Source organism: Filicampus tigris, chromosome 21 (genome assembly GCF_054856515.1).
Source record: "Filicampus tigris isolate MCC_2025a chromosome 21, RoL_Ftig_1.0, whole genome shotgun sequence".
Lineage (NCBI taxonomy): Eukaryota > Metazoa > Chordata > Actinopteri > Syngnathiformes > Syngnathidae > Filicampus > Filicampus tigris.
This window is the reverse complement of record NC_141237.1, coordinates 13,156,380-13,182,938: the sequence shown is the minus strand read 5'-3', so window position 1 is coordinate 13,182,938 and position 26,559 is coordinate 13,156,380. Positions and strand designations below refer to the sequence as shown.

At 42.3% G+C, this 26,559-nt stretch overlaps 1 protein-coding gene across 2 annotated transcripts in view; it reads right to left on the bottom strand.

Annotated features, from left to right (window-relative positions):
- The window catches only part of rttn (rotatin), a 56,783-nt gene that overhangs the window by 17,959 nt on the left and 12,265 nt on the right, over nucleotides 1–26,559 (bottom strand). For both annotated transcript variants that reach the window (XM_086020568.1, XM_086020567.1), the window contains exons 17-35: nucleotides 26,230–26,369; nucleotides 25,467–25,638; nucleotides 23,563–23,662; nucleotides 22,381–22,466; nucleotides 21,025–21,142; nucleotides 16,826–16,922; nucleotides 16,677–16,742; nucleotides 16,401–16,589; nucleotides 14,293–14,535; nucleotides 12,641–12,794; nucleotides 10,968–11,134; nucleotides 9,978–10,197; nucleotides 7,194–7,322; nucleotides 5,857–5,967; nucleotides 4,818–4,976; nucleotides 3,059–3,136; nucleotides 2,177–2,378; nucleotides 825–925; nucleotides 654–741 (exon numbers count right to left, since the gene is read on the bottom strand). In XM_086020568.1, coding sequence (XP_085876694.1) covers nucleotides 654–741; nucleotides 825–925; nucleotides 2,177–2,378; nucleotides 3,059–3,136; nucleotides 4,818–4,976; nucleotides 5,857–5,967; nucleotides 7,194–7,322; nucleotides 9,978–10,197; nucleotides 10,968–11,134; nucleotides 12,641–12,794; nucleotides 14,293–14,535; nucleotides 16,401–16,589; nucleotides 16,677–16,742; nucleotides 16,826–16,922; nucleotides 21,025–21,142; nucleotides 22,381–22,466; nucleotides 23,563–23,662; nucleotides 25,467–25,638; nucleotides 26,230–26,369 — 2,620 coding nt within the window. The remainder of the gene's footprint in view (nucleotides 1–653; nucleotides 742–824; nucleotides 926–2,176; nucleotides 2,379–3,058; nucleotides 3,137–4,817; nucleotides 4,977–5,856; nucleotides 5,968–7,193; nucleotides 7,323–9,977; nucleotides 10,198–10,967; nucleotides 11,135–12,640; nucleotides 12,795–14,292; nucleotides 14,536–16,400; nucleotides 16,590–16,676; nucleotides 16,743–16,825; nucleotides 16,923–21,024; nucleotides 21,143–22,380; nucleotides 22,467–23,562; nucleotides 23,663–25,466; nucleotides 25,639–26,229; nucleotides 26,370–26,559) is intronic.

Here is a 26,559-nt window from a genome sequence, read left to right as displayed (position 1 = left end):
CCTGTTGTCTATTTTTACTTCCCCTCTGAACAATTAAAAATAAAAATAATAAAATTGTACTGTTATAGTTCACATTAACAGTGGAAAAAGTTTTGAAATATATATATTATTATTTATTTTAATTTTTTTTGTACTGAAGCACATTCCAGAGTATATATTTTTACTGGGATGTCTTTTCTTTTACTTTTTAATCAGTACTTTAACTTAATGAATCTTAGTGGAATGAGAGTTAATCCACTTGTTTTTAGCCATCTCTTGGAGCGGCCATTTTGTCACTTCTGTCGACTGAAAATGACATCACAACTGCTCAGGGCTCAGGTAATGGCCAATCACGGCTGACGTGCTTTCTGAAGCTGAGCCGTGATTGGTCATTATCTGAGCCCTGAGCAGTTGTGGTGTCATTTTGAGTCGACAGAAGTGACAAAATGGCCGCCCCCTGAGATGGCTAAAAACGGGTGGATTTTGCTGCTTCACTCATAGTCCACAAACACAATATAAATCAGAATGCCGCGTGTCAACTAGTAGGACTGCTATTCTTGAAAAAAATGTGTTTGGGTGTTTTTGCCAACTTTAAGAAAATTACAAAGTAAATATTTCAAATTCACACACTTATAGTATTGTCAGGGATTTCAAGAGCGCAAACTCTGGGGTACCTTGCGCCATTAGCCTGTTAGCAGAAGCATCTGCTGTGAAGCTCATGGGGGACGCAGCCCTGGAGGTCTCAGACCCTGAACCTCTCACCTGTAAGAAACGACATGGATTTAAATTCAAATGTTGACTTGTGTGTTAGTGGGTACACACTGAATGGAAAAGAGCAAGCTAACCGTGGTGCTCGACGTGGACAAGGAACTGGGAGGTCTGCTGGAATTTGCGGTCGGTGCTGCTGCCGCGGCACTTCTCCAATACTGCAGAGAATTGTCCGAAACTGGACAAGCACAAACGGTGCATGTTGGCATAGATTCATAAACACTTTTTAAGGTTACATTACATTACATTACATTTCATATGTCAGCAATAAACTGAATTTTTACTCGTAAAGGTGGTTAATTGAGGAAAAATACATACCGTGGACGGGTTTAATGAACAAAATGAAGCACATTCTGTATGTTTGATTGTGGCCCTCTTTTTAACAAGTCATAATACAATACCATACAATTTTATTTGTATAGCGCATTTCATAACAGATAGAGCTGTAAAAAAGCACTTTACATACAATAATAAAAAGGCTGCAATACAACAAGTGGAATCAATCTTTAAACTTAAACTTTTAAATGCACATGCCCAGTTGTTCAAGCCTTCAGTCCTTTTTGCCATCTGCCAACAAGGAAAAACTAACAACATGGTGTTTGATCCATGTATCGACCAACACATTTTGTGGTTCAATTAGAATTGGAATTTAATTATCATGCTGTGAACATCACAAGACCAAGACGACACGAACAATTGAGCAACAATACTTGTTGTGAATTTTGCTGTGTGAAAAGCACTGAAACATTGAACAGTTGGACATGTTCATTTACAAGTTTAGAGAGTACAATTTAAAGCGAAAGTCAACAAGAACATTTTTTTTTTCAAGATTATGTTTTATGAAGGCCCACTAGTTGAAACATGGCATTCTGACAAATATTTCGTTTGTGGAATAAGAATTAATCCACTCGTTTTTAGCCATCTCTGGGGGCGGCCATTTTGCCTTCTATCGACTGAAAATGACATCACAATTGCTCACAACGACCAATCACGGCTCAGATTCAGAAAACAGGTCAGCCGTGATTGGTCGTTGTGAGCAGTTGTGATTTCATTTTCAGTCGACAGAAGACAAAATGGCCACCCCCAGAGATGGCTAAAAACGAGTGCATTTTGCTGCTTAACTTATATTCCACAAACGTAAAACTAATCAAAATGCCGTGTTTCAACTAGTGGGCCTGCTGGAAACATATTCTTCAAAAAAAATTTGTTTCACTTGTGCATTTTAGGGTTTCTCCTGAAATTTCATTTTAAGCCCAAACAGTTTTTTTGAGTAGTGTTTCAAATTCCAGCATCAAGCACGACACTTTATTCCTGCTTACGTGTGCTTTGGAATTTTTAATCATACTCTTACTTTTTTTTTTTTTAATAATTATATAAAGATGTACTGTAACACGTACATACAACAGATATACAGTCCGTAAAAACCTACCAGTTGAAGCACCATCCAGAGGCCCAAGTTGACTGGCGGCCCCAGCAACAGGTTTTTGGAGGTGAAAAGTGTACCTGCCTCTGTGACAGGCAGAGGCAGACACAGCAACGTGCTGGAAATACTGACAGTGGTAAAGCAGAGCCTGGAGCGCAGGAAGACCAACCAAAGACACGCCGGACACCTCATTGTGGACGCAAGGGTGCTGGCGGAGTGACAAACAGAAAGATAAGCACAGTAAGTGTGACGTTTATTTTGAAAGCTGGCGGTCGGCAGAAAACCTACGCAAGCATGGAGGGAATATGCAACCCCAGCGCCAGAAGTGCGAGCCAGATGCGCTAACCACGAGCTCGCCTCGCTGCCCTGAATTTTGCTCGAAATGTCTTCACATTTGAGATTTTCCATCGGCAGATTATCATAAAAATGTAATGCTAATGGTAAAAATATCAAGCTGATGCGTCACAAAATGACGCCACTTTAAAAACAACAAGATGGGGCAGCATTTCTCATGTGTTGAATCTGTTTCCAGACCTTTGTGTTTGTCAAAGAGAGAGCTCACAGTGGTCATGGTTTATTCATTTATTTGTCTCTTTGGATAAACACCCCCTCTAAAAGAAATATCTAAAACGCCATTGATGTTCCGACAGAAATTCTAACTTTGGTGTGAGTGCTGGGGGGCCTGAGAACCCGGCAGTGCTTCAATTCAAGCAACTCCCCTTGCCCTGAACCCCGTGGGGCTCAACAAGAGAGGAAATGGGAGTTAGGAATAAAAGGTTTCGAGGGTATAAAGAAGAGGGGTAGGGAAAAAAAATTAGAGAGACACAATGAGAGAAAAGTGTTCATGGTCCACAAAAAGCTTTTTAACTAGCTGGCAGAGCTGCTGACCTGCCAGCGGGAGTCCTTGGCCTCTTCTGTATTGGCAGGCATGGGCATCACCAGGAGGTTCTGCAGGATAAACGCAGCCTGGACACACAACCACAGCGAAAAGGAAGAAATAGGAACTGAGTGTGTCAACAACAGCGCCCTCTGCCAGCCTTTAGCTGCTATTACATGACTATGTTAAAAAAAAAAAAAAAAAAAAGGCAAAAAGCTATGAATGAATGTTCACGTTACGCTTAAAGCTTTTGGTTGAAACATGACATAATGGACTAAAATGTGCAGTAATGAAGGTGCAGCATAATTAAGTTAGCATCCGTTCAGAGTACAGCTCAACAAGTCAAACTCACAGCTCAAAACTGGGTTTCTTTACACTTTTTAAACTATTATTTTTCACAGCTAGAGCAATCGTTGGTTCTGAAATATGGTATTAGGACTTTTTCGGAAAGAACATGAAAGGCGAGATCGGACACAAATGTCATTGTTAGGGGTCACACCCAGCATTATAGCTGCCAATACATTCATCGATTGAGTTATACAGTGCATAGGTTTGTTTTTTTTCTGTAAAAGCAATAAAGTGAACGCCCACATATTCAGGGTTTGCCATTCGTGAATTGCATTGTTGCCACAGTTACCTTGACAAAGTTACTTTGTTACTTTGATGATTACTTATGATTCAAAGTAATGTAGTTAAGTTACTGATGACTTGGTTTGTAAAAGTAACTAATTACTTTATTTGTGTCATTCAACAAATAAAAAGCTGACAACCAGTTTTGACGATACTTCATTGGAGTACATTTTTAACAGTGATGTTTAAGAAAAAAGTTTCTTTTTTTAATTTTGCCAGTTTTTTTTAATTAAACATAAAACAAAGGCAACCTTTTTGACTTAAACGTCGAAGTCAACCCAAACATATTTTTTTTCCAGAATATGGTCTATGCAGGCCCAGTAGCCTAAACACGGCATTCTGATTAATATTGCGTTTGTGGAATATGAGAAATGCACCCATTTTTAGCTACCAATCATGGCTCACCTGTTTCCTGAAGCCGAGCCACGATTGGTCGTTATCTGAGCCCTGAGCAACTTGGGTGTCATCTTACGTCGGCAGAAGTAACAAAATGGCCGCCCGAGCTAGGTAAAATGTTTAAGTTGACTTCCGCTTTAACATAGTTCATTATTCAGATTTGAAAAAAAAAAAAAAGAGTCATTCTCGACTTAGTTTAACATAAATGTTTTTTTACGGCAGTCTGTTTTGGCCTGACATATTTATTTAACTTAACATTGTCATGGCATCAAACGTAACATTTATTGTAGAATGTACATTGTTTAGAAATATAATGATTACATTTGGGGACCACCGTTTTCATAGGGTCGAAATATGACATACTGTACTTACTGTAAAAATGGATATGTTTGGGTAAGGTTACTTTCTAACACGTCACTGGCGAATTCATTTTATGGGAAGTTGCAACCTATTTTGTTGGCTGTTTTTGTGCTCAAGCAATAAAAGCAACAGAGACAAGGAACCGTGTTGAAGTGAGTTGAGGGGTTTCATTTAGACAAAAGTAGTGCTTTGGCCTCATTTTGTGCCATCTTAATGCCAGCTACAATATTAACATTTTTGAGTGATTCCTTAACTCCTTCCCAGCTCCGCTCCATGAATAGTGGGCGTTCGCTGTACTTATTTTGATGAGGCTTTCTGGACAACTGTGCTTAGTTTTGGATATGTAACAAAATAGGAACATGAAATAGAAAGCAATTTCTCTACCTCTCTCCGGACCATGCTGCTCTCATGCTGATCAAGCAGGATGTTGAGCAACGTGCCCCACAGGCCTCCGCTGATGTTCTGGCAGCTGGCGCACAGAGCCTGGCACCCGCTCTCCATCGAGGACAGAGCGGCGCCTAAACCCAAACTGGCAAATCTCACCTGCGGGGCAATTGGGAAGGATGTCGACAGAAATTCAATTCATATAATAATAGGGATGTCACCATATCTGCAATAACGTGATATCGCGATATTGAAATCGCCACGATATATCGTCGTCGTCACGTTGCGATATTAATAGCGGCAAATCTCTTTAAAAGCCATTTTCCATTTGTGCAGTTCCAGTACCCTCTGGTGGTTAGTTTATTAGTGCAGTTGAATTTGATGCATGACTGGCCAAGCCTATTTCTTTCTGAATGCTGTTATGTACAAAAAGAGAATATTGTGATGTTTTTTTTTTAATTTATAATATCGTGAGCTTTTTGTATATCGCCAACCTGATTATCGTATCACGCGGTTCGTATCGTGATATCATATCGTGACATCCCTATATTAAAATGAAAAATAATTCAAAGGAACCACACACATGAATGAACAAAAAACATCCCTCCATTTTCTATACCACTTGTCCTCACTGAGTATCGGCGGAAGGCGGGGTCCACCCTGGATTGGTCGGCAGTCGACGGCGGGGATGAGCAAACATCGATTCATCATTTTATATACGGCCATGACGGCAACCCATCGAGACTTACGATGGCGCTGAGCTTACGAGTTATGTGCGAGCTTATTTTGGGCAACAGAGCGAGAATTGATGCGACTCGCCGTCACGCACTCCTTTTTCTTTATAGTCTAACCCCTTGTGATGCTCTTTTGGGGTTTGAGCCGGTCCCCGAAAGCCAAGAGTCTACAAATGATCACTTTGTGACAGAGAGAGTTTATGAAGACGAGCTGGCAAAACAAGCAGAATACAAAAGACCCCGGCTGACTTTATATCTCCTAAAATGCTTCCTTTCTGAAAATGGGAGGCACGCGAAAGCCTTACCTCTTGGTCCCGGTCCACCCAGAGTGGGACAAGCCAGGCCAAACCCATCTGAGAGGCATTTGGTTCTTCAGCGGAGCTCTCGTTCCCCAAAGACCACATGGAAACGATGTCCTACTCCAGACGTAAGGAAAACATTTGGTTGCTTGAAGTTCATGTTTTAATAACGTGCAGCCTTGCGCTCGCAGAATATCAATAAGCCACGTTCCCCCTCAAGGTCAAATTCAAGCACTTTCAACATCAGTATTAAAACCTTGCCGCATGAATATTTAGAGGACTTTACTGTATTTAGTACCCTAAGTCATTTGATCCCTTGTTCTAGCATCACTGTGACGATAATCGGCATTATTTGTCATATTTTGTTACATCTCATGGCGCATCACAAAAAAAACAAAAAAAACAAGACAGTTTAAGCATTTAACTCATTAACTGCCAGACGTTTTCAGACCCTCTTTTACCATAACGTTTGAAAAAAATTGAAAAAAAATATCAATAAGATCCTAGGATTGAAAGGCTGGAATGTGAAAAGACATATAAAAACGTTTTTGGCAGTGAATGAGTTGTTTGGGGAGTCTCATACATTGCTGGTAGAGATAGATGAGGAAAGATACATTATTAGTAGAAGATAATTGTTATTATTAAGTGATAAATACAAATTTTCAGACCAATTACGGGAAATTTGGCTAATTTCCTGGTTGGGATTTATTAGCTGCCTTTAAGATGGCAGGAGGTGGTTATTTGGGTAATAATTGAAATCAAGATTATTCAAACAATTGTTTATTATTTATTTATGTTTAAACATAAAAATTATTAAAGACAAATTCATGTAAGTAATTTCCTTTTGGAACAAAATAAATGTATAAAATCAGTTATTGTAAAATTAAAAAATAGGGTGCAAATGTATAAATTCAAGTATGATTTCCTTGTGTGAACAAACTGTGTGTTGGATATAAATCAATAATGATAATATTTTTACGTGCCAATTTTACAATCGTGGAGCGTAATAATCGTAATTGTAATTGAATTTCGATTAATTGCACAGCTCTAATGTTTATCACTGCGTCGCACTGTTTTCTAAAATTAGTATGATGCAGTAATTCGAAATTAGAACGCCAATAACACACAAATTAAATTACTACCACTCAGGCAGTGTCAAACTAAACTGAAAGTTATCATCCTTTCATATTTCATACAATTGTATTGATAGCATTATATTGTGCACGTGGTCATAATGCTGTGCCTGGCAAGTGTGCGTGAACTATTATGTCATACGATATAAATCACTTTCAAGTACGCTATAATGTTGCAGCGCATGACAAGTTGACGCACGCGCAGCTCACCTTTTCCTTGCTCTCTGTCATCATCTCATGAGACAAGTGAAGCAAGCAGACGACAGCATTCTTGGTCACGCCTTTCCCCATGAACGACATGGAGTTGCCGCCCCACTTCACGTAAAACGAGGAGATCACCTGTACGGACGAGAGAGGTCTGAAAGTTAGCTCCAAAGTTCGCTCATTCCGACACCAAAGTAAAACAAACACTAGAGATGGACCGCTATGTTTTTATTTCAGGGCCGATACCGATTATAAGTCGTCACCGAGGCCGATCATCGATATTTGGAGCCGATATTCATTTTCAGCCAAAAAAATAACATCTAAAAAAAAAAATTACAACTCTTAACTTTGTTTGAATGTATTTAAGATAGTGCTGTCAAGCGATTTTCGTTAATCGATCGCGATTAATCGCATTTTTCAACTACAATTTTTTTACGAAGCTTGGAACCAATATTTACTTGAGTAAATTCTTGGAATTACTGTGGAAAAAAAATAAAAGTATATTCCGATTCAAAGACTGTTCTAATAGCTTTCTTTGATCCTTCAATACGATTCTTTCCCCTTTAAAATACAGTTGAAAGATACACCAAAGACGTACAACTAAGATGGTATTCGAATTTGGCTTTGCATTTTGGATATCTCCAGTGAGCCGTCAAGCAACTTTTTAAAAGCAAAAACCACATAAGGTCCGTCTTTGCGACAGTGACCCTCTAAGTTTGGCTGCACAGTGAGTAGAGGTCAGCTGCTACAGGAAGTAAATAAAACTGAGTTAACTGAGTTAATCTTTTTTTAGTGCGTTATGAAATTTAAATTAATCTCCATAGTTAATGCTTTCATTTTGACAGCCCTAATTTAAGCGTATGTTTATTTTTCTTTTTTTTTTCAACATTTTTTTTCAGATTTTCAAAATGTTGATTATTAGAATTTTTTGCCAATATACACCTTTGTTACAAAATTCTAACAAATAAGGGAGCTCCCAGGGTCATCAGCCTGTCTTACAAAGTGAAATGAAAACTTAAACAATAGCTCCCAATATTTTCCAAAAGAAAGATCTCCAAAATTTCCAAATGACACAAATGTTGAAATTTCACTTTGTTTCGATTTCAAACAAAAACAAAAAGGTGCAGAATATTGCCAGGGTCAGTAAAATCTCTTATAAAGTTAACTGAAAATTGACATGAATAGCTCCTTGAAGCTAACGCAGCTAATAAATGGATCTATTATCGGGCATCAGATTTGAAAAAAGGCACAGATAATTATCGGCCCTGGCCGATAATCAGTCCATCCCTAATAAACACCACGCTGCTCAGTTGGATGTCAGCATATGCTCATCACGAATGCAAAAGGCAAGCTTTAATACAGCCGAGACTAATTATGCTGTTTTTGATGTACCATCAGAATGCGGGACTGCACTGAAGAGCAGATGAAGAGCCAAAGAGCCAATCGCTCAGGCAGTCTGCGCAGCTTTAGGGCTCTTCTGAGCCAGAAGGAACGCGCGCAAAAAAGGTGCGTGCGCGACAACTAAGCCGGCGAGTCGGGTTTGTGATTGTAACGCGGGGGGGGGGCGGACACCAATGACGAGGAAACAGCCCTCACTCGTTGCGTGATCTTCATTGATATTCACAACCCACACGGGCAAAGTGCTATGTTAACACGACAAGCCGTTCCGCGGGGGCTTTCATTGTGGTTCGGACACACGGCTGCTGCGCAAGCTGGTGCGCTGCTCCGTGTTACGGCGTCATTTAAATGGGCTGTGGAGCAAGTGAACAGATGGGGCGGGCAGGCTTGATTAATCTCATCAGTATCTCTGCGTTGTGCCATATCTAATCAATGAGATTTTTTTTTTTTTTAAACCAATTTCAAGTCCCATGACTATCTTTTCACTTGGTTTTAATTAGTTCCTCAGAAAGTACGCTGCTTCTTAAAACAGCACTGTAAATTCGGCTCTGTAAAGTGTAAACTCTCTAATATCGCTAATATAAGAAGCTAGCTGGCTTTCTTACTGCCATGCTATGTAACCGGCAAGTCAACAATTGCAGACACAAGCGCACACACACAGCGTGTGCTTGCAACATAAAACATCAAACTACATTTACTCAGTAGCCGCATTGTTAGTAAGACTCAGAACCGAATAAAAAAAATCTGCCTTTACAAAGAGCAGTTTTCAAAGACTTGACATGTATTAATGTCAAATATTAAGGCTGGAACGATTCCCTCAAGCTCCAATTCAATTGGATTTTCAGTTCCCAATTTTGATTCCATTTTTTAAAATCTTTCTTTCGAACAAAATGAAGGACTCATTTTCTAACCATTTTGTCCTGGTTATAAACAGTAACTTTTTGTTACTTTACAAAAAAATCCCTTGAAAATTAACAAATAATTTTGACTGTTTAACGACATTTTTGTTTTATCAATGTTTTGTTAGTGCCGGAACTAAACATGAAAATAAACACATTTACACTGTTATCATGACAAATAATTTTGCCGACAAAATTTCGATATTGATTCTTTCGATTCTTTTTTAGAATCGTTTTTAAATCGATTTTGGATAAATCGTTACATCCCAATTAAATAAATAAAATCCTATTAGGCTTCTGAATTTTATATGCTATTTATCTATTTGAGAACAAAATATTCATACATTACATGAAATCCATGCCTCTGTGACAGCATCAATCAAAGTCAACATTGTCATCTTTTTGAAGACAGACCTTTTGGATCTCATTAGATGTGACAGTGTCAATTTATGAATTATCTGGTGAGTGGATGGCCCCAGACAAAAACACACACCTCTAGCAGGCCGCTGAGATATTTGGCGCAGAGGGAGGCGGGCGACAGGTCAAGGCAGTGCATGCTCCAGCCAGACTGCGCCGTCAGGCTGACGATGCCCTGTAGCGTCCTCTCCAGGCTGGGGAGGCCATAGAAGTGTGGGGCGTCAGACACCCGCAGGCTCTGAAGGAAGCGGAGTGCCAGCTGGCTCTTGAAAGGGCCGGCTAGTGCCAAACATAGCCTGCAACGACATCGGCCAGACAAAGCAGAAAGTATAGACATAAAGAGCTAGTAATGGAGGATGCAGGAAGAAAGATCAATGCTATCGCCTTAACCCATTCAGGACTAAAGCGCCTGTCTCAACAGCTCCCCAAAACCTAAGGTCGGCTCTGGAATTACCCTCCCAGTTCTCCCAGATATTCAACACTTACAAAATGGTTCATATCTCGGCCCTGTAGCAGACAGAAACATAATTCCAAAAGAATTAGAGAGTTTGGACGTGGCTTTCACACAGAAGAATTTATAATTATTTACTGTTTCAATCGAAGATGTAAAAATAACGTGTCAGTGCAAGAGAAGCGCTATTTTAAATTAAAAAAAAAAAAAATCGAGTGGTAATTACCATCCTCTATTCTGTTACAAAGACGCAAATATCGTCATTGTCTACAAACCATATCATATCACGTTCGACTGGTTCCACTGGTCATGCTCGTCGTCGATATAGCACTGCCGTTACTTATCAGAGCTCTCGGCGATGGACGGCGTCCGCCATTAGCCTACCTACGGTTCGAAAAAATTCCACGACATCGTCCGCGGTCTCGCGACACCGTCACGTGTATATTCTGATGCATTAAACTGGCTAAGAGACGGAGAATTGGATTACAAAAAGACGCAGACGTATCTGCTCTCCCGGCTTTAAAGGTAGAATGACTCAAAAGCGCTCTAATGGTAGAAAAGTGGTTATGCGCTCCGGTCCTTAATGGGTTAACCTTGTTTTGGACAGAATCTTACCTGTCCGAGGTGTGTGTCAGCTGACAGAGCACGTTTTTAAAGAGGCTGTGGAGCTCTCGCTGTAATTTCTGGCTAACGTGGTTCTTCACTTCCTCTGGCTCCTCTGGGTGTTGGCCTGGGCTCACAGTCTCCACACCAGGCAGCAAATTAAGGAGGGACACTGTTTCCTAAAGGAGTAGAGATGTAACGATTAATAGAAAATTGATTAAAAATTGACTCAAACGATGAATCGAAAAATGTATTCATCGATTCAAAGCGACTGATCGAAAAATCGATTCAAATCGAACTCAGACATCTCAGCACTTACAAGTCAGCAACACCTACAAAAGACATAACATACCTAGGTCATTTGAATATAGTAATTTAGAGCGATAAAAATTGATGCCTTTATTTTTTTTTTCCATTCCAGATGCATACCACATTTGAATGTGTAGATCAAATTATGCGCTTAGGCCAAGCATCGTTGCGTCTGTGGATGGCTGCAGCACCACACCAGCGCACAGAGACAAGCATGGTGGCGAGTTTTTAAAAAATCGAATCGAATCGAAAATCTGGAACTGAAAATCGAATCAGGTCTTGACTGAATGGTTACATCCCTATAAAGGAGTGAAGAACAAATAAGTGGAATCAGTACGAGAACTAAATCCATGGATATGAACCCACGCTATCGCAGAGGCTTGGGACACCTTCCCGGCCCAAAAAATGTCACAAAATGGTACCAAAGCTAAATTGTTATCATCGACAAACAGGGAATAGGCGAGTTTTTAACCAGACAACAGATAATTTGGGGATGCACATTGATTTTGGAACCACTGCGGAGATAAAAACGGCAACTCGTTGTTGGCGGGATTTCAGTCTGCTTTGACTACTGTAGCGGTGCCCTTGAGCAAGGCAACCAATCCCCACCCGCCCAACTTAAGAAATGCAGCAGCATGTAAGTTGAATTTCAACATAAAGAATTCAAATAAAAAATGGATTACACACATGCTCTCACTCACGCACACAGAGTGTGGAATTGTATTCGTAGAATTGGAGGAAAAGAAAACCACGCGTATGTGGCTCAGTGAATTTATTAGCATCCTTCCCCTGAGTCTGGCCTTAAGTGGTGACAAACTAACATGAAGACAGCTCGACTGACCTGAACAAGCAGCAGAGGCGTATATTTCCACTACATAGCCTGTTACAGGGTCACTCAGAGTTCACTGCTGCGAGCGCAGTTTTGAACTTTCACTTTCATTTTTGGGGCCGTTTGCGTTTTGACCATGAGGTTGCGCGTTCCAAGTACGCCGCCAAAAGAAAATTGGACAGTGAAACATTGGATTTTTGTTGGACCTGACTTATTGGGAAAAAAATGAGATATTAATAAGAATCTGATTCAATTCCGAAACTAACAAGTGCTAGCCGCACATATTTTCCTCCAGGCAAAAACATAAAGAACATAAATCCAAGCCCAGGCAGTCATCAAAGCCGCGATTGTTCATGCGCTTTTTTTTTTTTGTTTTGTTTTTTTTGGCGAGGGAGTAAAATATTTAACGTTGGTATTGTTGCTTTGATTACAGGTACAGTATATCACCATCTGTGCTGGAGTGAACAGTTCAACTGGATTACCAGAACAGGGGTGCACAAACCGCTGCTTTGCTGAGGTTTTCGACCCCCGAAAATATGCTGCCTACCACATTGAGAAGCAGCTCCAACATCCAGCGCAGGTCCTTGTCCTCCGGGTCAGACCAGTGTGTGCGCGCATGTTTGAAGTATGCGTTCAGAAATGCAACCACGTAAGCCAGCAGCCTCTCATCCTCCACCGAGGCTGGATGCACCTGGAGAAATCTGGTGGGGGGGGGGGGGGGGGGGGGAGTTTCAAGAGAAAAAAAAAAAAAAAAAAAAAAACAATGAGAGAGCGTTCAAAAGTGAATCCATGTCTTTGTGTCATTATGGCAATTTAAAGCAGATGCACACAATTTCAAACAGTTCATACAAATTTAAGGGTTCATTAATCGTATCTCCCTTTGACTGCTTTATCAATGGATGGAGAAGAAGAAATTGCCCTGCTGAGCCATGAGGACATTTCATTCATAATTGTCGCCCCACGCAGTTCTGCAGAGTCGCAGAAGCAGCCAAGATAATGGTAGTCATAAAAAAATGTGACTTAATTAGCTTCATTCATTCAGCGAAACAAGACATACTGAAGGCTATACGGACAATATATTTAAGCCACACCTCTTAATTCAACTAAATCAAGGATTGGACTAAATTCCACTAATTTTCTTGTTTTCGGCTAAATTCATGAACATGATGCAAGGATGAAAAAAAAAGTATTTTATGAACATTGAAATGATTCGGGCGGGCAGAACATTTGTGAGCTGCCTCGCAGTTCTGCGTTTGAATCTTGGCACCGGCCCACCTGTGCAGAATTTGAATATTCACCCCATCCTTAACTCATTCACTGCCAGACATTTTCAGACCCTCTTTTACCCTAACATTTGAAAAAAAAAGAAAAAAATATATATATAAATATGTTCCTGGGCTTGAATGATTGGACTGTGAAAAGACTAATAAATTCGTCAATGGCAGTGAATGAGTTAAGTGGTTTTTCTCGAGTTACAGTCCTTTCACACTACAAAAACATTCATGTTGTGTAGTGAAGACTCGACATTCTCCAAAGGAGTAAATGTGAGTGTAAATGCTCGAGTCTGACAAAAATATTGATCACGATTATTTTGCTAATAATTGAAATCACGATTATTCAAACGATTATTTATTTCTTGGGTACAAAACAAGAAAATGTTTAAACCTAAAAAAAAATATATATATATATATATAGCGACAAATACATTTCTTTGAAACACGATAGTTATGTGAGTTCATTTTGGACCAAACAAAATTTATAAAATGTGTTATTATAAAATAAAAAATAAAAGTGAAAATGTATGATAAGTATGATTTCCTTGTGTCAACAAACATAATGCTTTGGATATAAATGTATATTAATAATCGTTTTTTTTAAGGATTATGCCAATTTTGTAATAATGGAGTGTGATAATAGTAACTCTAATTGAGTTTCGATGAATTCGATAATGGCCTTTTTTTTTTTTCCAATTGTTTGTTCAGTGCCATTGACTGGTGACCTGGGCGACAAACAGTAGCGAAAATGGGGCTGATTAAGAACAGTTCTTCAAGACATTTGTACAATTCTGCCCCCGGGACCCAACCTCAAGTAAGCAGAAGTGGTTGAGTGCTCTTTTACACTTAAATTATTATTAAATTTCATACAAATAATGACATTTTAATTTTTCGACTTTGGAGGTTGCAATGTGTGTGTGTGTACCTGGTCACGGCAGCCTGCCAGTTGAGCGAGTGCAGCGTTTCTCCACACCTGTAGGTGGCGGTGTAAGGAACGGACATTCTGTCGATCGTCAAGTAGACGTTAAGCCTGGAGAGGGCGGCGATCACCGAACTGTGTCCCTCCGCCATGACCGCAGCCTGAACGCAGTCCTGCAGGGCGCTGGGAAGGTGGGTTGCTCGTAGGGATGCCACCTGGGCCTCCGAAAGCTTCAGGTCGGCATGGAATCTGAGGGATGAACAACGACGCACGATGCATAAACCGATAGCGTGAAATGTAGCAATCAAGCTAGTTGAACTCATTCACTGCCATTGACGTATTTATTAGTCTTTTCACAGTCCAGCCATTTATTCCCAGGAATTTATTAATATTTAAAGAAACATTTTTTTTTTGTTGCAAACATTAGGGTAAAAGAGGGTCTGAAAATGTTTGGCAGTGAATGAGTTAAACTGAATTGGAGCCATGCCCGTCTGTTTCAATTCGGCCTCATATCAGGGAACGATATCAAACATTTCAGTACAAATCTTCACAGGAGGACACACAGTGGCAACGTCACTCGTTATCTGGAACATTTTGTATTCTGTGTTTAATGTTACATAAATATTTGTGTATCCTGATCTTTAAATCCATCTGATTTACTGTACTCAAAAACCTGTTGATGCAGAAGTGGGCCTTATTTGGACACAGTGAACTACTCTTGATTGTGGGGGATACTTTCCAGATCAGGTATAGACCGATTGTCGGCCGGGTCGATTATCGGCTCCGATATTCAGTGTTATATATCGGCATCGGCCTTTTTAAAATTCTGATGACCGATAATAAATCCATTTAAAACTGTGTTTACTTCTAGGAGTATTTATTTCAATTTTCAGTTCACTTTATAGGAGATTTTACTGACCCTGGGAACACTAGCACTTTTGTTGTTTGAAATCAAAAAGATAAGTGAAATTTGAACATTTCTGTCATTTTGAAATTTCGGAGGACTTTAGTTACTGTAGAAAACCATATGGTGCTATTGTTTAAGTTTTCATTTAACTTTTGAAGGCATGCTGATGACCCTGGAAGCTCCCTTTTTGTTCGAATTTTACAACACAGAAGTGTATTGGCAAACATTTATAATAATAATACAATTTAAAAAAATCAACTATGCAAATCTGAAAAAAAATTCAATAAATATATGCTTAAAGACGTTTAAACAAAGTTTAAGATTTTAAAAATTTTTTTAGATTTTGACGCCATTATTTTCCCTTGTGCTGAAAATGAATATTGGCTCAAAATATTGGTGTCCTTCACAACCAATAATTGTCATCTGTATCGCCCCTGAAAAAAAAAAAAAACATATCGGTCTATCTCTATTCCAGACCCACCTTATGTTTGGTAAAACACGTTTTAACTCATTCACTGCCGTTGAAGTAATTATTAGTCTTTTCACAGTCCAGCCATTCAATCCCAGGAATTTCCCAGGAAAGCACCTCCCTCATTCTGTCTTTGCGTTTACCTGATCTTCCGGCATGCAATAAACAGCCAAAAAGTATATCAGGGGGTGTGGCTCTCCTTTCCCACATGCAATGGGAAATCGCTCTAAACCACAGGTTTCCACAATATAACGGAGCATATTTCTTTTCAACGCAAGTAAATGGCTATAGCTGCATAATAGGGATGTCACGATATCCAAATGTCAAGATACGATAATCATCACGATATCGTGGGGAGGTTGGCGATATATAAAAAGATCACGATACTGTATAATAGCTCACGATATTGTAAAAAAAAGATTTTTTTTAAAAGATGATAAAAAAAAACCATCACAATGTTCTGTTTTTGTACATAACCGCATTCACAAAAAAATAGGCGTGGCATCAAATTAAACTGCACTAATAAACTAACCACCAGAGGGTGCTAGAACTGCACAAATGGAAAACAACTTGGGCTATTAAACAGATTTGCTGTTATTAATATCGCGACATGACGACAACGATATATCGTGACGATTATAATCTCGCGATATCACGATATTGCCGATATTGTGACATCCCGACTGCATAATGAAGAGAGAAACATCCGATGTTAGGCATAGCAGCATAGTGCATTACTCAGCGCTGTTGCTGGAGCCACAGGAATCTTCAAGCAGGTTGTCTATACCGCAGCGCCATGCAACGTTCCAGACCACCTGCAAGGCTTGACGGGCAGGGGCTAAGATCAGCAGATCTGAGGTGGGCATCAGGACGCAACGGTACGGGCTGACAGCATGATGGCTCACAACCCGGAAAGGAATGTTGTACCTTGATGGGTAAAATAGACAGTTAAGTTAGACGCAAACAGTTGTGAACAAACAAATGAAGATTGATGGCAGCAGTATCAAAGTTTACCTGCGAACTACGGACAGCGGGAGGGAGAATGTCGGGAGAGGGTCATCGTTGGGTGACTTGTCCGACCTGCCCCAAAAATTACAATAAGAGGTCATGCCGAGGGTCTGAATGGATCATATGACATACTGGAAGCAGAGGTTAAAACTCACCATATTGCCATGCTGCTTATTTCATCAAAGAGCAGCAAACTCATTAGGACGGCAGCCTCGCCCCTGTTGTTATTGTTTGCCTTCATGATTAGAGATGCTATGCAGAAAACACAGCATACATTGTTTCTTTATGTAATGCTGTATTCTAATTTCTTGATATGTAAATTTGGGGTATTTGTTAGCTGCAAGCTATAATCATCAAAAAATAAAAATAAATAAAATGGTGACATACTTCAATCAGTGCACAGTAAATCTATATTATGTATAAAGCATATAATTAATATTATTCCACTATATTATTATTTATTGCGATGCAGCCCTCTCTGTACCATAATAGCAGTTGAACTAAACTCATTCTCACTTCAATTAAAACGGCTTTTCGGTGTCGTACAATCAGCGATGGAAACATGTCATACGACTTCTCCATCCATCCATTATCTCCCGCTTATCCGAAGTCGGGTCGCGGAGGCAGCAGCTTCAGCAGGGAAGCCCAGACTTCCCTCTCCCCAGCAACATCCTCCAGCTCTTCCGGAAGGATCCCAAGGCGTTCCCAGGCAAGCCGGGAGACATAGTCTCTCCAGCGTGTTCTGGGTCGTCCTCGGGGTCTCCTGCCGGTGGGACATGCCCGGAACACCTCACCAGGGAGGCGTCCAGGAGGCATCCTAATCAGATGCCCGAGCCACCTCAACTGGCTCCTCTCGACGCGGAGGAGCAGCGGCTCGACTCTGAGTCCCTCCCGGATGGCCGAACTTCTCACCCTATCTCTAAGGGAGAGCCCAGACACCCTGCGAAGGAAACCCATTTCGGCCGCTTGTATCCGAGATCTTGTTCTTTCGGTCATGACCCACAGCTCATGACCATAGGTGAGAGTAGGAACGTAGATCGACCGGTAAATTGAGAGCTTCGCCTTTCGGCTAAGCTCCTTCTTCACCACGACAGACCGATACAGGGTCCGCATCACAGCAGACGCTGCACCGATCCGCCTGTCGATCTCCCGTTCCATCTTACCCTCACTCGTGAACAAGACCCCAAGATACTTGAACTCCTCCACTTGGGGCAGAATCTCATCCCCGACCTGGAGAGGGCACGCCACCCTTTTCCGACTGAGGACCATGGTCTCAGATTTGGAGGTGCTGATCTTCATTCCGACCGTTTCACACTCGGCTGCGAACCGCTCCAGCGAGAGTTGGAGATCGCGGCTTGAAGAAGCCAACAGTACTACATCATCTGCAAAAAGCAGAGATGCAATACTGAGGCCACCAAACCGGACCCCCTCGACACCTCGGCTGCGCCTAGAAATTCTGTCCATAAAGGTTATGAACAGAATCGGTGACAAAGGGCAGCCTTGGCGGAGTCCAACGCCCACAGGAAACGAATCCGACTTACTGCCGGCAATTCGGACCAAACTCTGGCATCGGTGGTACAGGGACCGGACAGCCCTTATCAGGGGGCTCGGTACCCCGTACTCCCGAAGCACCCCCCACAGAACTCCCCGAGGGACACGGTCGAACGCCTTCTCCAAGTCCACAAAACACATGTAGACCGGTTGGGCAAACTCCCATGCACCCTCGAGGACCCTGCTGAGGGTGTAGAGCTGGTCCACTGTTCCACGGCCAGGACGAAAACCACATTGCTCCTCCTGAATCCGGGATTCGACCTTCCGACGGACCCTCCTCTCCAGCACCCCTGAATAGACCTTGCCGGGGAGGCTGAGGAGTGTGATCCCTCTGTAATTGGAGCACACCCTCCGGTCCCCCTTCTTAAAAAGGGGGACCACCACCCCGGTCTGCCAATCCAGAGGCACTGTCCCCGATGTCCACGCGATGTTGAAGAGACGTGTCAACCATGACAGCCCCTCAACATCCAGAGCCTTTATGAACTCCGGGCGGATCTCATCCACCCCCGGGGCTTTGCCACCGAGGAGCTTTTTGACTACCTCGGTGACTTCAACCCCAGAGATAGGAGAGCCCACCTCAGAGTCTCCAGGCTCTGCTTCCTCAGTGGAAGGCGTGTCGGTGGAATTGAGGAGGTCTTCGAAGTACTCTCCCCACCGACCCACAACGTCCCGAGTTGAGGTCAGCAGCACCCCATCTCCACTATAAACAGTGTTAATGGTGCACTGCTTCCCCCTCCTGAGACGCCGGATGGTGGACCAGAATTTCCTCGAAGCCGTCCGGAAGTCATTTTCCATGGCCTCCCCGAACTCCTCCCACACCCGGGTTTTTGCCTCAGCAACCGCCAGAGCCGCATTCCGCTTGGCCTGCCGGTACCCGTCAGCTGCCTCCGGGGTCCCGCAGGCCAAAAAGGCCCGATAGGACTCCTTCTTCAGCTGGACAGCATCCCTTACCGCTGGTGTCCACCAGCGGGTTCGGGGATTGCCGCCACGACAGGCACCGACCACCTTGCGGCCGCAGCTCCGATCGGCCGCCTCAACAATGGAGGCACGAAACATGGTCCACTCGGACTCGATGTCCCCCGCCTCCCCCGGGACGTGGGAAAAGTTCTGCCGGAGGTGGGAGTTGAAACTCCTTCTGACAGGGGATTCTGCCAGACGTTCCCAGCAAACCCTCACAATACGTTTGGGTCTGCCAGGTCGGACCGGCATCTTCCCCCACCATCGGAGCCAACTCACCACCAGATGGTGATCAGTTGACAGCTCCGCCCCTCTCTTCACCCGAGTGTCCAAAACATGCGGCCGCAAGTCCGATGATACGACTACAAAGTCGATCATTGAACTGCGGCCTAGGGTATCCTGGTGCCAAGTGCACATATGGACACCCTTATGCTTGAACATGGTGTTCGTTATGGACAATCCGTGATGAGCACAGAAGTCCAGTAACCGAACACCGCTCGGGTTCAGATCGGGGGGGCCGTTCCTCCCAATCACACCTCTCCAGGTCTCACTGTCATTGCCCACGTGAGCATTGAAGTCCCCCAGCAGAACGATGGAGTCCCCAGGTGGAGCGCCCTCCAGCACACCCTCCAAGGACTCCAAAAAGGGTGGGTACTCTGCGCTGCCGTTTGGTGCATAAGCACAAACAACAGTCAGGACCCGTCCCCCCACCCTCAGGCGGAGGGAGGCTACCCTCTCGTCCACCGGGGTAAACCCCAATGTACAGGCGCCAAGCCGGGGGGCAATAAGTATGCCCACACCTGCTCGGCGCCTCTCACCCTGGGCAACTCCAGAGTGGAAGAGCGTCCAACCCCTCTCGAGAGGACTGGGACCAGAACCCAAGCTGTGCGTGGAGGTGAGCCCGACTATATCTAATCGGAACCTCTCAGCCTCACACACCAGCTCAGGCTCCTTCCCTGCCAGAGAGGTGACATTCCATGTCCCAAGAGCTAGTTTTTGCTGCCGGGGATCGGACCGCCAAGGTCCCCGTCTTCCGCCGCCGCCCAGCTCACACGGCACCCGACCCCTTTGGCCCCTCCCACCAGTGGTGAGCCCATGGGAAGGGGGACCCACGTATCCTTTTCGGGCTGAGCCCGGCCGGGCCCCATGGGTGCAGGCCCGGCCACCAGGCGCTCGCCGTCGAGCCCCACCTCCAGGCCTGGCTCCAGAAGGGGGCCCCGGTGACCCGCGTCCGGGCGAGGGAAAACGTGGTCCATTAATTTTTCTCATCATAAGGGGTCATTTTGTTGTTCATACGACTTCTAAATATGACAAACCACAGAGTATTGTTAAGCACGCTGACAAATTTCAATGATTAAAAAAAAAAAAAAAAATGTCATGCATATGAAATTAAGCTGCAAAAATTGTGATAAATCAAGCCAGTCTCTCCACTCTCGACTGCCGCTTCTGCTTCTGCTTGTGAAACCACACCACGCTGAATTGTCAACCAAATACCATTACTTGCCACTACAATCTAAAAAAAAAAAAAAGGATTCTAATTCATCGAGCGACTTTCTTAACACTTACCTACATTTTTGAGCCACCATAAGTCAAAATCCGACTAAGTGAGAAGACAAAGACCGACCTAAAAATCACACTCGTTCCTGTCAGCATGCGGCAGAATGGTAATTCTTGTATTGGCTCTCATGGGATTGTGCAACTGTGAGTATGTCACAACATGGTTCGAATCTATGCGTCTACAGACAGCTTCATATCATTTTTGTATCCAAACGTGCCTGTGCTCTTCCCCACATATACGCAGTCACAAGTTTATTCATTAATGAGTTGCCTTTCTAAAATGATGCACCTCGGAGAAGAGTGATGAGCAGCAGGTTGCCTTGCGCCAGGCTGTTTCTCAGAGACGGATCAGCATACACCAGTTTTCTCAGGATACACACACAAGGCTCCAGCATGCAGTCAAAGCGCTGAGCAAATGGACAACAAATACATTTAGTCGGGATGTCACAACATCGCGATATTAAAAATCGCCATGATATATCGTCATTGTCGTGTCATGATATTAATAGCAGCAAATCTGTTTAAAAGCCCAAATTGTTTTCCATTTGTGCAGTTCCAGCACCCTCTGGTGGTTAGTTTATTAGTGCAGTTTAATTTGACGAAAGTATTTGCCACCTAAAATGGATGGAGGGATGTTTAAAGCGAAACGTCAATGCAAACATATTTTTTTTCAAGAATATCTTTTATGCAAGCCCACTAGTTGAAACAGGGCAGTCTCATTAATATTGCGTTTGTGGAATAAGTGTTAGTCCACTCGTTTTTAGCCATCTCTGGGGGCGGCCATTTTGTCTTCTGTCACCTGAAAATGACCCACGTAATGACCAATCACGGCTCAGATTCAGAAAACAGGTTAGCCGTGATTGGTCGTTGTGAGCAGTAATGATGTCATTTTCAGTCGACAGAAGACAAAATGGCCGCCCCCAGAGATGGCTCAAAACGAGTGCATTTTGCTGCTTAATTTTATATTCCACAAACGCAAAATTAATCAGAATGCCGTATTTCAACTAGTGGGCCTGCTGGGAACATATTCTTGAAAAAAATGTGTTTGGGTTGACTTGCGCTTTAAGACCTGCAAAAAAATAACAGAATATTGTAATGTTTTTTTAACAACCGTTTTTTTTATCTTTATTTTACAATATCGTGAGCTTTTAATATACCGCCACAATATCGTGATAATTATCATACGGTGAGGTTCATATCGTGATATGATCGTATCGCGACATCCCTAACATTTAGCGTTTAACTGTGGGGAAGAAAATGAGCAGTTGCCTGTCCAAGTGAACTGTTTCGCTGGCACGCCGGTGACGCGATGGGACAAATAGCACCTGCAGACAGCTCGTTGTATGTCTACTTCAACATAGCCAAACACAGCGTCTGACTCAAGGCCCGGAGGGCTAAAAACACAGCCGAGCGGGGCCTGTCTGACACTGTTAATACAGGCCATTTCATCTTTCTATCATCCACGCCTCAGCGGATCTGCTCGACATCCACTGGCAACAAGTGAACTTACATGTTTACATCAATGAGGTCATGCAAGAGGAAGTTATTGTTGACTGCACACACCCGCCCAGGATTCCTTCCATTTGGATTGAATCACGGCGGTGTTTGATGGTTTATTGTTTTGTCAAAGCAGGTCCGAGTTTACCTTATTACCGTTGACACTGTCAGTCATGAAGGAAATAACTCTCTCAGTTATTCCAAGCTTCTTCAAGACTGGATGCATTGTTGTTGCTACAGAAAGGGAAGAGATAAAAAAAATACACAGGTCATAAAGATATGCTTAAACTTCCAAAACAAAATGTAGTGGCAAAGATGTGATATCACCTTAACTTTTCGGCTTTTTTAATCACACATGCACATATGATTCCAAATAAAACTCAGAACAAGCTATTTTCTATCTTGTGTTCTGTTCTGTTGGGTTTCAACTACTACTATACCTTGCACAAATTCTTGTAAAATTACAATCAAGAGGGAACAAATAAGTCCAATAACTGTTAGTTCAGACTCCATCAACCGATTGATCGATTCATGAATTTTTTCAGACTACAAAGGGTCGCTTTTAGCTCTGACTCTTTCAACAAAAGCGGATGTCGCAAAAACATGACTGATGGAAAACTTGCCCAACCTGAGGAACGTTGTACTGTACAGCAAACTAATCGAGACTGACTTGAGAGTGTCTGAATTGTGCACTCCATTTCCAAATGTGACTAATCAACATTCAATTCCACACAAGGGACATAACGGCAACTGAATAATTTATTATTAGGAGTCATTTGTGGGTGGTGAAAGTACATCCTTAAATGTAAAAATATACTGTATGCTTGACTCCATGAAATGATGTTTTCAGTATGTGATGACATGTTCATAATTTAGCACAACTGGCTATGCATGGTTTTACAAATAGATGATTAATTTCTAACCTGAAGCAGGTTGAAAATTTGACTCGGGCAACCTGCTAAAGTGAAATTAATGAATGCTCTGTGTCTTAGTTCATACAATGAAACCAATTTGAAAAAAAATTCCCCCACAGAGAGAAGTCAGTGGTGTTGCAGTCGTTTTGCCTTGCAATTGTTTGCTTCAACACTGTGATGAGAGCGAGACGGGGTGTGTTGTGAAACCAATTTAGAAAGCAGAGAAGTAAAGTAAGCAGTGGCCAAGAAAGTAAGCAGTCAGCAGTTTTTCTGGAGAAACATAAATGCTTCTTCTGGTTTGACAGCGTTCAGGCATATGCTAGGAATCGGCGATGTAGTAAACTAAAAGGTGTTATTTAAAAGGTTTAGGAGAATTACAGAAAAGAAGCGTAAGGAGTTTTTTCGAGAAAGCTCACCCTGCAAAACCACGGACAGCTGCTCCGCAGCAGATCTTCTCAGAGCCACGTCAACAGTGTCTGAAGACAGCATGCAGAAGAGCTTCTCCACCGCCTCGACCTGATTTGCATCAAACGTACAGGTACACGCCACAACTTTAAAAGATAAGGATTGGAATTGAAAAGATTTCTGAATCAGTCATGGGGGAAATCAACATTAATGTTATCTAGTCAGTATTTTTCTGTGTTGATGTCAGATGACTGAAACATTTTCAGTTTTGGTACATTTCCTAAAATATTGCGAACACTGCAAAAATGCTTTAAAGTGGAAGTCAACCCAAATATATTTTTTTCCAGAATATGTTCTATGCAGGCCCACTGGTTGAAATACGGCATTCTGATTGTGTTTGTAGAATATAAGTTTCAAAATGCACCCACTTTTAGCCATTTCAGGGGGCGGCCATTTTGTCACTTCTGTTGACTGAAACAAAACAAACTGCCGTAAAGAAAAGATTTATGTTAAGCATCAAGAATGACTTATTTCTTTTCAAACCTGAATAATTACCTATGTTAAAGAGGGAGTCTACACAAACATATTTAGCTAGCTCAGGGGGAGGCCATTTTGTCATCAAAGTTGCTCACAGCTCAGATAACGACCAATCACGGATCACCTGTTTTCTGAAGCTGAGCTATGATTGGTTGTTACCCATCTTTAATCGACAGAAGTGACAAAATAGCCGCCTGTTTTCTGAAGCTGAGCCACGATTGGTCGTTATCTGAGCCGCAAGAAACTTCGATGTCATCTTCAATTGTTCAGAAGAGACAAAATGGCCGCCCCCTGACCTAGCTAAAAACGGGTGGATTTCTCATGTTCCATAAACACAATATTAATCAAAATGCCATGTTTAGACTACTGGGCCTGCATAGAACACATTCTTGACTTCCCCTTTAAATATCATTTTCTTTGTGCAATGAAGTGAGAGCTAAGAAGCTAAGAATCTCAAAACAAAACAAAAAAAAGCCAGAATGCTCAGGCGAGAGACTCGTGAAGTAATAGGACTGTGCCAACATGTTAACGCAACCTCACGACAGTCAAGACGGACTGACGCCAACTTGGCTAAGCCAGGGAAACTCACTCTGTTCACTTCCCAGGAGTCTGTGTATGTATTCCGGCCAAATTTTAAGTTTAGGAAAAGCAACTGCATTAAGGATATTTTTTAGTTGTAAATCTCACATGAAAAAGGCAAAAGACACTGTGTATCATTTTTCATTTGACAAAAAAGTTCCACAATCAAAACTATTCATTTCTCAATACATGTACTGTAAATTTTACGATCATCACTGCTGAATTGTGGCTGACTGATTAATCATGCCGCACTTTGAAATTCCAGAATGAACCTAAAATGCACTATAAACTTTAGCTGCGCATAATTTCACCTTCCATCTGTCAACCTTTGAAAGCACTTCTCCAGGCTTCAGAAAAAGCAGAATGGCACAATTCATAGCAGGTGTTTTGAGGTTCACATTTTGACATTATCAGACCAGGACGACACCTAACAAAACGATCAACAGTACTTCTCTATAGACAGACTTCAAACAGGATGTTCTCAGAGGCAAGTGGCCACTGAGTTTGGAAACAGATTACAGAAACTGAGAGACGGGAAGAGTCACTGAAAGGTATAAAAGGGGACGTCTTGGAATTTAAATAAAAAGTCGATTTGGAATTTTGTCATTCAGCTTTTTGTTAGCATACAGCCGCTTGTGTGTGCAAGTAGTGAAACATTGAACGGTTGTACATTCAAACGTTGAGTGAAGGTCAAAGTTCACCTGTAAAGGAACAAATCAATTTAGGTTCATCGTGAAATTTCACCCAAAGCCGATTATGCCCAACCTTTTATGAGTAGCTACTGTATATCTATTTATACCTTCAGAACGGACTTGCTGTTGGTGTCAAGAGTGACGTCCACCACGTATCTGATGCAATAGAGACTGGGAAGTGAGGAGGTCACCGACTGGTCCAGCTGCGGCCTGATTATTTGACCATCGTCTGCTCCAGTAAGGTGCGCCATGATGTGTTGTACCGCTGCTATTCTCACCCTGTTTACAACAAGCAGAGCACTTAATAGAAAACCCACCCAAGAAAATAATCATCTTCTCTCAGCATGACCACATAAATCAACTTTAGTGTTGTCAGGAAGAAAGCCTTTCATCTTCATTGTGGCAGTACACAAGCCGCCACAGAGGCAAAATACTCCTCACATAATCGCTAACAAAAGCATCAAGCTGCGCAGACAAATCTGTTATGTGTTCAAAATTCACCGGAGCTCATCGACTGGCCGGCTGTGAATTTCCATTTCCATCAATATTCATAGACTGGGACCGAGTAGCTGTTTTACACAGACCTCGCAAAGCATTTAGATGACTTGATGAGCCGATTGGCCGACAGCAACAGACTGTAATAATATGTCCATCACAAAAAGTCTCAAGAGCTTGTCTGGTTTTCTATTAAAAAAAAAAAAAAAAAAAAGGAAAAAAGGACCCTGAGAGCCAACTAATCACTTTGCCTAAGCCGAGGAACTGAAGAACCATGCTATTAGCATACGGCAACACACACACACAGTCTGTGCAGGAATATGACACGCACACGCAGACCCATACAGGGAGACATCATTAGAAATGTTGACTCACGTGGGCTGTCTGGTGAAAAGAAGTCTGAGAGCTGCTTTTAACTTGGCTGTGCTTGGAAACGTGTCGTCTCTCGCCACCTCCGACATGTCACTTAGCAGCAGGACACAGCTTCCCAGTGACTCCTCGGTGCTGGCGTAGCCCTACCTCACACACACACACACACACACACAAACGCACGCACATATTTTGAAACAGTCTTGGCAGACAATGAAGGCAGCAATGGGGAATTCCTGCTAAGCAGCACAAGAGTAAGTAAAATATGCAACACTTTGATTACGGGCGCTTTCCATTTTGTCACTAGTTGACGGGATGGGCACATTTCTGAATGGG